Below are 11,538 nucleotides of genomic sequence, written 5' to 3'. Positions count from 1 at the left end.
TCCCAAATTTTGCTGCACAGAGAAATTGTCTGGGAAACGTTTAATTCCAGTGCCTGTACTGCATCCCATTCCAGTCAAATCATGATGTTGGGAGTGGGCGCCTACATTTATATTTTTCCAAGATCCCTAGTAATTCTAATGTGCTGCCAAGTTTGGGGACCACTGGGTTTAGAAGCATTTTAATTTCCAGACTTTTTTTTTTTCCCAAATCAATAGGTCTTTTATTGCATCTTTTAAATATCACAAGTAGGTCTCAGGAATCATCCGGCATCTTGTTTCTCGAGCTGGACATCTCTTAGATCTTATTCATCAGCCTGCTGAACAGTTCCTTTTTCAGAGACATAGATACCATCCAAAACTGTCCTGATAGCCTTGTTTTTAACTGTTAAACGGCTTGCTGAATCAAAGCCGCTGAATTTGAAACAAGCTCAATGTCATTTCCTTCATCTTTCTGGGTTTGAGATACTGAACAAGCGACACCTGGTCTCATCTGAACTGCGGATGTATTTTTCACAAAAGAAATTTCGGATTTCAACAGGAGACCCATTCTCCTGGATAACAACTTTGGTGGGGAAGTGAGCATACACAGACCCCAACTTGTAATGGAAGCCCAGTGTGACACCCTTGATCATGTTCTGTACATGAGTAAAATAGTCCAAACGGTAGCAGTTCCTTTCTGTTACCCCACCATTTGTCAACCCGGAGCCTTTTTTGTTTTCTTTCCAACACGACTGAGTTCTACACTGATGTGATTGAAGTCCCTCTGGGGCCCTTCACGATAACTGTGCATCCTTTCAGAGTAATATCGACATTTTCTAGAATGTTAGTAGTCTGATTGCTGAGAACGGTCTTCATTCTCGCAGCAGACGTGGCAAAGAAAGCGATTTCCACACATTTTTAAAACAACTGTGGGCTAGGTGTTATGACTCACACCTATAATCCCAGCACTTTGGGAGGCAGAGGTGGGAGGATCGCTTGGGCCCAGGAGCTTGAGATCAGGCTGGGCAAAATAGCGAGACCCCTGTCTCTACTAAAAAAAAAAAAAAAAAAAAAAAAATTTCCAGGTACGGTGGTGTGTGTCTGTAGTCCCAGCTACCCAGGAGGTGAAGACAGGAGGACTGCTTGAGCCCAGGAGTTCAAAGCTGCAGTGAGCTATGATTGTGCCACTACACTCCACCCTGAGGGAAAGAGTGAGGCCCTGTCTCTTAAAAAAAAAAAAAAAAGAAAGAAAAAAATTACAGAACTGTGTCTCTCTGGGGCAGGAGTTCATCCTCATCCTCATTTTGTGACAACTGAGGTCCTAAGAAGTTAAGGAAGGTGATCAAGGTTTATTGTTTCACGTTCCAGGTAATTGAATGATCTAGGCCAAACCCAGTCTATCAGACTAGATTCTGAAAATGGTGGGATGAGAGATTGAGTGGGGGGACTGGGGAGCTGGCCCTGAAAGCCCAGTGGTCTGAACATGGGCTTTGTGTCTGTAGGAAAAACAAGAAAGCCGCTTCAACACTCTGCCTCCTGCCCCTCCCATCAATGCTGTTTCTGTCTGTAGACTGCTGGTTTGCATTTCATTTACAGGGACACAAAATGGAACCTTTGTGCTGGAATTGAAGGAAATTATAAAAGCCCACAGCTTCTCTTCAGACTTAATGTCAACTATTTGTCTCCTGTTATTTTCAAACAAACAAGTCCTCCCCATGAGTTTTGAGGCAGTCTCAAACACTCCCTCCCTTGGTTCTTTTTATCATTTCCTAGTCCCTGCTTTAGCAGGTATGAGAAAAACCCACCATTCGTAGACTTGTCCTATCAGCCACACGGCACAGCTGTAGGGGTCAGGTGAGTCCTGGCCAGAGGCTCTGAGCAGGATGGTGGGTCACACAGATGCACACAAGTCTGGAAACAGATGTTTGACTAAGACCGGGCTTTCCTGAGGCTTCAGGGTTCATCAACTAGAAACTTAGAAGCAATGATGAAAGGAATGACTCCCAAACCCTCCAAATATTGCCAGCTGAAACATATTTCCACCATCTGGCATCCTATTTTACAGATGAGAAGATGAAGAAATTTCTTTCTTTTTTTTTTTTGGAGACGGAGTCTCACTCCGTTGCCCAGGCTGGAGTGCAGTGACACGATCCTGGCTCACTGCAACCTCTGCCTCCTGGGTTCAAGTGACTCTTCTGCCTCAGCCTCCTGAGTAGCTGGGATTACAGGCATGCCCCACCACGCCCAGCTAATTTTGTATATTTAGTAGAGACAGGGTTTCACCATGTTAGCCAGGCTGACCTCGAACTCCTGACCTCAGGTGATCCGCCTGTCTTGGTCTCCCAAAGTGCTGGGATTACAGGCATGAGCCACCGCGCCCAGCCAAGAAATTTCTAACAATGCTAAAATATGAAAGAAAAGTAAAGAGTTCTATTTTCACTAGAGGTGGACAGGCCCAAGTTGGGTGGCCACTTGCATGTCATGCTCTATGTTATGGGGGACTTGGAATGGGTGACTTTAAATTCTGAGGCCTTATGGTAGGTCTTAGAAGGAGAACTAAGATGCTTTACCTTACAATTAAAAAAAATGATGACATGCAACTTTCTCTGGGTTAGATGACTATTTGAGCATTATTTCTTCGCTAGCCTCAGAATAATGACATTGTGAATTCTTCTAGAACTGCACTGTTGTGGAAGATTGGCACTGATACCCACAGCAGGGACTCCGTAAGATCTGTCTCTAAATAGGTTTGACAAAAAGAGCCTTGTTTTTGGGAGTATGAATGAATCTCCGGGATGCCATCCTTTTTTAGATGTGTTATGATAAAATGCTAGAATGTGTGAATAATTTACTCTATAAAAATAGTGGAATTTAAAGTTGACCCTGTCAATGACACACTCACTAGCATTCCACAATAGTTCCTTGATTAGGGAAAAAGGGGAATGAAAAACCTGGGAACTGCTTACCTCGGAGGAGTGTTCCATGCAGAAATGAGTCAGCCCTCACGTACGTGGCAGCTGATAAAAAAGGCTTAACACCCCCTACTCAGTCTAAACCAGGGTTGCTCAGAGTATGAACCACAGACCAGCAACATCAGTATCATTAAGGAGTTACTTAGAGATGCAAATCCTCAGGTCCTCAAAACAGACCTACTGAATCAGAATCTCTAAGTGGGACCTGGGTGTCTGTGGTTGCATAAGTCCTCCAGGTGATTCTAGTACTTGGTAAAATTTGAGAAGCACTGCCTTCGACCCATGGTTCTCAAAGTGTGGCCTCCAGACCAAAAGCACCAGCATCATCTGGGAGCTGTTCAGAATCATCTGAGACTCTCTTTCAATGGGCATTTGCAGGTGAGAGTGGAAATGCTTCATGGCACTTTTAAGTGCTTAAAGGCCACAGAGATGGCAAAATCGAATATAGAAATGTAATGAACTCTTAGGCATGTACATGTGTCTTAGAGCTGGAAAGGAACCAAAAAGATCTCCTGGACCCATTTCTTGTCTCTAGGTAGTTAACAATATAACCTTACAAATCTCCAGTAGTTTTTTTTCTTTCCCCCTTTTGGTTTAAAACAGTGGTTGCTAAATCAGCAACTCTGGAGGTGGGCCCAGGAATCTGGGCTTTAACAAGCTCTCCAGGTGGATGCAGCCTCAAGTTTGAGAACCGCTACACCATGGTTTCTATCAGATTTCCCCCCTGCATGGTGGCATAGAGCATTAAATCTTCCACATTTCAGCCTGGGCTTGGGGCCCCGGTAGCTGACTCCTGGCCGCTGCCCATCTCTGCTACCTTCTCTCCCTGATTCCAGGCTGAGAAGTGCAGGTTGGATGTCACGCTTGTAGTAATGTGACCACTCTCGGACTCTGGTAGATGAGATAGAAAGGTTTTGAAATGGGGACTTTTTTTTTTTTTCACTTCCCCTCTGTGGACCAGCCTCCACACAGCCCCCAAAGCCTACCCAGCTCTCTCCTTTAAAGCTAGGAGACTGGAAAGCAGAACACCCAGAGACTGTCATGACAGTCTACAGCTCTTGAGCAAGGCCATGCCTGCAGGACTTTGCGGGGCTCACTTGGCCTGTCTCCAGCTCCACAAAAAACATGTCCTCTTCTCAGGGGGTGAAGTCATCTTAGCCTCATGCAGAGACCATATAGGACTTAGGACCCCCCAGGGTGGCTACTAATCGCTTTCCTAAAGTCAGGTCAGTTTGAGGAGGCTCTGGCTAACAAGTATATTTTCCCATAGGAATCTGGATCTGTGATATTAAGAAATCAGTAAATATCAAAAATAAGATGGAAGCAAGAAGGATGAAGAAAGAAGAAGGTAGGGTTGGGAGCGTTACCAGTGGAAGCTCCTGCACTGGGGCCGCCTAGGGTTGGAGGATTTGCAGTGGGAAGAGGCCACTGGGCGGCCACTCTTTTTTTTTTTAATATATATTTTTGTTATACTTTAAGTTCTAGGGTACATGTGCACAACGTGCAGGTTTGTTACATACATATACATGTGCCATGTTGATGTGCTGCACCCATTAACTCGTCATTTATATTAGGTATATCTCCTAATGCTATCCCTCCCCCCTCTCCCCACCCCACAACAGGCCCCAGTGTGTGACGTTCCCCTTCCTGTATCCAAGTGTTCTCATTGTTCAATTCCCACCTATGAGTGAGAACATACGGTGTTTGGTTTTTTGTCCTTGCGATAGTTTGCTGAGGATGATGGTTTCCAGCTTCATCCATGTCCCTACAAAGGACATGAACTCATCCTTTTTTATGGCTGCATAGTATTCCATGGTGTATATGTGCCACATTTTCTTAATCCAGTCTATCGTTGTTGGACATTTGGGTTGGTTCCAAGTCTTTGCTATTGTGAATAGTGCAGGCGGCCACTCTTGTTATGCTGGCAGAGAACACAGCATGTTCAGGAGACGGAATGGGGTTGCTGCTCATTTCACTCCAGGCATTTGAGTTTGGACTCTGCCAGATTCATGCAAATGCCCTATGCCACAAGATCTTTACATTTGCTTGGAGGAGGCAAGGGTGAACAGTCTGTGCTTGGAGGCCATGCTGGGAAGTTTCTAGTGAGAGGTAATGTCACACATGACTTTTACAGGGAGATGGAATCCTTCTATAGCACATTCTTTACTGACAGATCTGTCCCCAGACAAGCTCCAGCTCCTGGACAGCCACGAGGCAGCGTGGGAATAACTATACGACCTACACTTCACTTGATTATCCCCATTTACGGCATTGTTTTTTTAAACTGCATTCAATTTGGATATGGCAAGATGACTCTTTTAACTCCCCTCCCTGCAAAACTCCAGTTGAAATGACCAAAGAAATACAGAATTAGGGAAAGAATGCATCACATAAGAACACAGAAGAAGGTAGCAGCTGCAGGAGAGAAATGGAATCATTTCTGCTAAATAGAGTGACGTTGCTAATGAAAGGTGGGAAGGACTGACATGCCCATGATTTTGGATCTGTAAAGGAACAGGCTGCTTGATAAGCTAATGCGTTGAATTTCTAGCAACACCTGACCCCCTCGGCAAACAACCCAAACTTCTGGCCAGCAACCATAGTGAAAAGCTTTGGTTTTTTTGAGCCTTGTTAAGCTTGAGTTCAAACCCACCACTTGTTAGTCGTGCAAGCTAGTCAGCCTTAGTTTCGTCCTCTATTAAATGGGAGAATACCTACCTTATAAGGTGTAACTAGAATTAAATGAAAGAGTTTAGGCTGGGAGACATAGCCAAAAGTTTTAGTCACTGTGCTAAAAGCTTTACATAAGTTATCTTTAATCCACAAGAAAGTTCCATGAACTTTGTCTTATTCTAATCACCATTTTACAGATTAGGCACTTGAAGTTTAGCAAGGTTAAGAAACTTGTTCAAGGTTCACAGCTATGAAGAGGGTAGAGTAGGAATTTGGAGCAGACAAGTACAGAACCCATGCTTTCAAGCACTAAGTGTACTGTTCCAAGCCCTTGAAATACATTACTTTCTTCAGTTCTCAGGCCTTAGACTAACCATTTTTATTGGTGAAAAAATAGAAGTTCAGGGGTAAAACAATTTGAGGTTATGCAAATATTTAAAATCAATCAGGTCTGTTTGACTCTGTCTCTTGCTCCTTACCATTCTGTTGTTAATTGATAGACTTTCTAGGATGTCATTCTGTTCCCCCACTTTGAATTGGATTTTATTCCTACTGAATACAAGGGGTGCAAAATAGGGAGGACTTCAAAATCTGGTTCCGATGCCTTCCCATTGTTTGAAGAATCAAGCTATTGCGTGTGACTGCCTCTAAATGGCCTGCATTTCTCTTTGTTGGTAGGACTCACAGAAAACACTGGACTTCCCCGGAAGCTGCTTGAAAAACATGACCCCTGGCCAGCCTATGTCACCTATACCTCTCAGACAGTGAAAAGACTCATTGAGAAAAGCAAAACTAGAGAACTGGAATGCATGCATGCCCTCGAGGAAAGACCCTGGGCATCGAGGCAGAACAAACCTTCCAGCGTCATTCAGCCGAAAAGGAGGAAGTCATCCAAGTCTTCTGGCAAAGCTGTGTTCAGGGACACGCTGTCAGAATCCACGTTATCAATGTGGGGTACTTATTCCATATCGGCCATGGCTCCTACCATGATCCCAGAACTCACACACTTACATACGGATTCCAGAGACTGTCCAACTGCAAACTATAACAAGATCATCTTTGCCCGAAAGCCTATTATGAGGATGCTCCCTACAGTTTGCTACTGACCAACAAGGAGAAACATGCAAATGTTTAGCCAGGGGTCCCTGCAGCCATCCCCCAAGAACATACAGCAATTAAGCTCCATTTACCACTCATTTGATGGTGTCCTTTAAATCTGAACTTGCTCTTGCTCATGCAGAGCTTGGCTGAGAGAAACCAGATCAGAATGCGAGCTGTAGGTGGGTGGGTGAGTGTGTCCCCTCCCACACTGCTCTCTGGTGGGGTTGGGCAGTCCCCGGCTCTAGTCTCTGCCACAGATGCTCAGGACCAAAATGTGGGTGATTTGTCTGGGTCCAGGCAGGGGATAGAAATCACACCAGCTATTTTATTAGAGATAATATAAAGAATGATTAACCAGGTGACAGTAAAGGGCAGGAAGGGAATACAAAGGTATCCATGGAGGTAGCACCACAGGAAGCAGGCATCACACTTGAGGCTTGGGAACAAGGGGAAGATGCTGGATTCATTGAAAGGTAGTTGCTTGAAGAAGGGACATAGGGCTGAATCTCAGACTTCTGAGGTGGGGGAGTGGGGATGCCGCTCAATGCAGCTGGTATCTCTGAGCTCCGAGGAGAGTCCTGTGGGGATGGTGCCCCCGCCTCTCAATAGGGGAGCTGTTTTGTTGGTGTCTCTGAGGGGACCCCCATAAGGCTGCTTTTGTGAGTGTTGGAAAAACCAAAAACTGCATTGAAATGTTTCTGGGAGGAGTTGCCACTGCCCAGGTGAAGAAAAAGCACTGCTAGGGTTAGCCACCTGTCTGGCAGGGACAGGAAGCTGATAGAAAGTGGACAGGAAGCTGATAGAAAGTGAACAGGAAGCAAACAGGAAGTGAGCAAGGAGCCACTTCCTACTTCCTCCTTTAGCCTTGCAGATTCCTTCTAGCGCCCCCTGCGGGCTGAGCCTATCAGGGCACAAAGCCAGAATGTGGTTTGTAGAATCCCAGCCCCAGCATCTCCAAGCATAGGATGGATTTTGAAGCCAAGAGGGAATTAGCTCTCGGCTGGGTTCTGAGTGATCCCATCCAGCTGCTCCTGGACCTGGTATTGAGAGGTTTTTCCCTTGGAGGGCAAACAAAGTGGCAATGGGGACCAGGGTGTCCCCTGCTGAGAAATGGAGAGCTCTTTTCCCCTGTACTTCTCTGAGGTTTGCCTTGTGGAGCCAAGTGCTTGGGGGGAGGAGCTCCTGGCAGGACTCCAGCTGTTATTTGTCAGAGGACAGCTAGAATTGGTTCACCCATGCTCTGAGCTGGCCCCAAAGCGAGCTATGCTGAACTCTTCTCCATCTCCAAGCAGACAACCTTTGTCTTTACATGCAAGAATGATCCAGTTATGACAGGCTGACCCAGCTGGTTTCATGTTTGGGATTTATCTACTGAGTAAGGCTGACCTTACCTGAGTTTCTGTATGTGTATTTGCAAGACAGTTAATACTAATCCATCATCCCTCACAGAGATGTAGAGGATGAGATGTAGTAACTTATAGAAGTGTCATTTGGAAAAGTTGAATTTGCCTTACAAGGCGTGTTCTCCATTTAAGGGTCTTGTGTAAACGTTTGCAGACACAGGTGCAGCTTTGGAAAACTCACCTCTGGCTCCTGTGCTTTTGTGTTGGGACAGCTGCCTAAATTAAGAGCTCTAGACCTGCTCTTGGTTCCCAACTGTTGGCCAGAATGAATTCTTGCACAAATATAGGTGGTTTCCAAGGAATTTGAAGGATTGTATTTTGTGTCCATGGAAGGTTTATAGACATGGAGGCAGGCAATAAATTCCTGCAATAATTTTTTATCTCTTTTGTTCTTTTATGGGCATTTTTTTCTAGGTTGTATTTGGGAGGGTATGGATTACAGAGATTCACTGAGTGCTAGAGATCATTGGAATTTGGGGTTATTTCTTTTAATACCTTCAAGGGCAGAGTGGTATGGTAAATTACTGAAGGTTGCACAGTTGTTTTTTTTTAATTTCTAAGCATTTAATAGTTTTTACAAAAGTATGCACTCTATAAATTAAAATGATTTTTCTGTGTATGTGTGTTTTTTTTTTTTTTTTTTTTTTTTTTTTGAGACACAGTCTTGCTCTGTCGCCCAGGCAGGAGGGCAATGACACAGCCTCTGCTCATTGCAACCTCCACTGCCCAGGTTCAAGAATTCTTCTGCTTCAGCCTCCTGAGTAGCTGGGATTACAGGCACCCACCACCACACCCGGCTAGTTTTCGTATTTTTAGTAGAGATGGGGTTTCCCCATGTTGGTCAGGCTGGTCTTGAACTCCTGACCTCAGGTGATCTGCCTGCCTTGGTCTCTCAAAGTGTTGGGATTTACAGGCATGAGCCACCACACCTGGCAAAATAATTTTTCTATAGATATCATTGTTTAAATTAATTTAATTCTCAGCCTATTATAACAACACAAGCATGAGCCTAGGATATCATTAACATCTGATGTTGTGGTAGAAATTGTCTGTGTTCCATGACTGTGGTCCAGAAGCATTACCTCTTAAGGCAATTTAACAAAGAAAAAGAGTCTAATTCCTTTGAATGGGGAACTCTGCTTAAGCCTGAGCTGGGACTCGCAGGTCTGGCTGACACTGAGACTTAACCAGCCATGACTATATGAATTCCGCCAGAGAAGAAGCAGCTGGATCCAGTAATGAAGCCTTGGTCACTGGGGGAGGAGGCTGATCCTGGGGGAGGAGGATGACCTGCCATGTCTGATGCTCAGATTTGTCCCTTGGTTCAGCTCTTCCTGAGTGCCATGTGGGTGGTGATCAATGATTCAAACTCTCAAACAGCTCTTTCACTAAAAATCCTGGAAGGCCCTGGGGTACACATAAAATGTGGGGCAAGATCTTGACTTCACAATGCATCAACAAGCAGGTCGCACCGCTCTGGGTATGGACAAGAAACAGCCAGGTCTGGTAGACCCAATGGGTGCTTGGCAGGCCCAGCTTTGTTCATGAGAAACCAAGATACATCCTTGGCACTCCCAGAAATAGACATGGAGCCCTTGCTAAGGCCTGAAGTTCATCACGAGCAGCCAGGGCATGGAGTGGAATGCAGGTTATTCCTAATGTAACCTCATCGGTCTGTCCAAGCTGGAGAGGCCCAGGGTATCTCAGGTTACGCTAAACATATTTAACTTACATCTCTCAGAGGGACCTGGCTTTCTCTAATGTTCCACAGCCCGCAGCCTCTTTCTATTTATCTCCTCTCCATATGGAATTGTCTGCTTGGCAGGAGAGCTGTTTCGATTAGTCTCTCTGACATAGTAGGTTCATGAAACATCAGAATATATATTTTGTTAGTCTGTCTGTGTTGCTCTGTAACTAAGGCCCCGTCTGACACATATTGAGCAGCTGCTTCGAGCAGATTCTTTGGCTCCCTGTACAGAGTATTGTATTTACCCATTTGCAAATTCCACGGTTGGCGTTTAAACAGTTGAAGTTTAACCTCAGCAACATGACTGAGGCTGCTGGTCATTTCCATGTTGGCAGGGGCTATTAGGACATCAAATAGTTCCACATTCTGCAGCCTTTTTAGTCGTGGGCTGGGAGCATGTCTTAAAGGAGATTAGTCTGTGTGACAGATAAGAGGCTGCAGGAGGCTGGGCACGGTGGCTCACACCTGTAATCCCAGCATTTTGGGAGGCCGAGGTGGGTGAATCAACTGAGGTGAGGAATTCGAGATCAGCCTGGCCGACATGGTGAAACACCATGTGAAACACTACTAAAATGCAGAAAAAATTAGCCAGGCATGGTGTTGGGTGCCTGTAATCCCAGCTACTCAGCAGGCTGAGGCAGGAGAATCACTTGAACCCGGGAGGTGGAGGTTGCAGTGAGCCAAGATAGCACCATTGCACTCTAGAGCCTGGGCAACAAGACCGAAACTGTGTCAAAAAAAAAAAAAAAAAAAAAGAGGCTGCAGGAAAGTCTTCAAGGAGGTAACTGCATAAACAAAGGCATAGTGCAGATGTGGGCAAGCCAGATATTTGGGGGTGGCCCAGGAACCCTCTAACTGGAATAGGAGGTCGGGTGAGACCTAAACAAAGAGCAGTTGTCGACTTTATCAACAGCAAGTCTAAGAGCCACTTTGGAATGAGACCAGAGCAGTATGACCAGCCCCTTAGTCTTTTTTTTTTTTTTTTTTAAATAGGACAGAGAGAATAAGACGGGCACCCTGGGGTAGGGATTTTGATCCTTGGGTCCTAAAGGGGGTCTTCAGAGGCAGTGGAGGAGTCACATGGAGCAGCGCAGCTCTCGGTGCTGGAATCCCAACCAGGGACTGATGATGCAGCCAGGAAGACGAGAATCTAGGAGTAGGAATGCTGGCCCTGCAGCCTCACTCCATGTGGACAGCGGTTGTGTAAAGATTGTTACAGTGCTTTGCGAGCTCGGTCCAAGCAAATGTATACATCTGGACGATGTGGCTCTTTTCAGCCTTGATTGAGTTATTAATTCTTGGAGGCTTTTTGGAATCCCCACACTTTTAGACCAAAGGGCACATTTTCAGAGTCCACACATTATCAGTGCCAGATAAGAGTAGACAGATTGAGAAACCAGGGGAGGCAGAGCCAGGGAAGGGGAGTAAACAGGGACCTGAGGTTTACTGTGATCTGATGTCAGAGCCTGGGCTGAAGGGCTGGGCTTATATTTGTCGAGCAATCAGGAAAACCTCCGTCTTCTTCTTTCACTACACATCCCCACATCCCCTTCCCTCTGTCTCTCACCATGAACCCAAGGCTTCAGCCAGCTACTGTGGTGCTTGCAAACCCCACAACAGTGTCCTAGATCTGTAAGGCATGGCTAGGCTGGGCCTGTCCCCA

The 11,538-nt window shown here is 45.5% G+C and overlaps 1 protein-coding gene and 1 pseudogene across 1 annotated transcript; one reads left to right on the top strand and one right to left on the bottom strand.

The window, feature by feature from the left end:
- Nucleotides 1–302: 302 nt before the first annotated feature.
- Nucleotides 303–855, bottom strand: LOC100592868 (annotated as a pseudogene).
- A 3,394-nt stretch (nt 856–4,249) lies between these two features.
- Nucleotides 4,250–8,501, top strand: CDRT4 (CMT1A duplicated region transcript 4). Its single transcript, XM_030800730.1, has 2 exons — nt 4,250–4,299; nt 6,303–8,501. The coding sequence occupies exons 1-2, from the start codon at nt 4,269–4,271 to the stop codon at nt 6,728–6,730; spliced, it is 459 nt and encodes a 152-aa protein (XP_030656590.1). The 5' UTR covers nt 4,250–4,268; the 3' UTR covers nt 6,731–8,501.
- Nucleotides 8,502–11,538: the final 3,037 nt, after the last annotated feature.

This window comes from Nomascus leucogenys, chromosome 19 (genome assembly GCF_006542625.1).
Source record: "Nomascus leucogenys isolate Asia chromosome 19, Asia_NLE_v1, whole genome shotgun sequence".
Classification (NCBI taxonomy): domain Eukaryota; kingdom Metazoa; phylum Chordata; class Mammalia; order Primates; family Hylobatidae; genus Nomascus; species Nomascus leucogenys.
The sequence above is the reverse complement of the archived record's forward strand: the minus strand, read 5'-3'. Positions and strand labels throughout refer to the sequence as shown.

Bases quoted from the DNA above. Each gene is read 5' to 3' on its own strand.
- CDRT4 (XM_030800730.1), top strand. From the start codon at position 4,269: ATGGAAGCAAGAAGGATGAAGAAAGAAGAAG. The intron at 4,300-6,302 runs GTAGGGTTGGGA...CTTTGTTGGTAG, and splicing joins AAGGATGAAGAAAGAAGAAG to GACTCACAGAAAACACTGGA.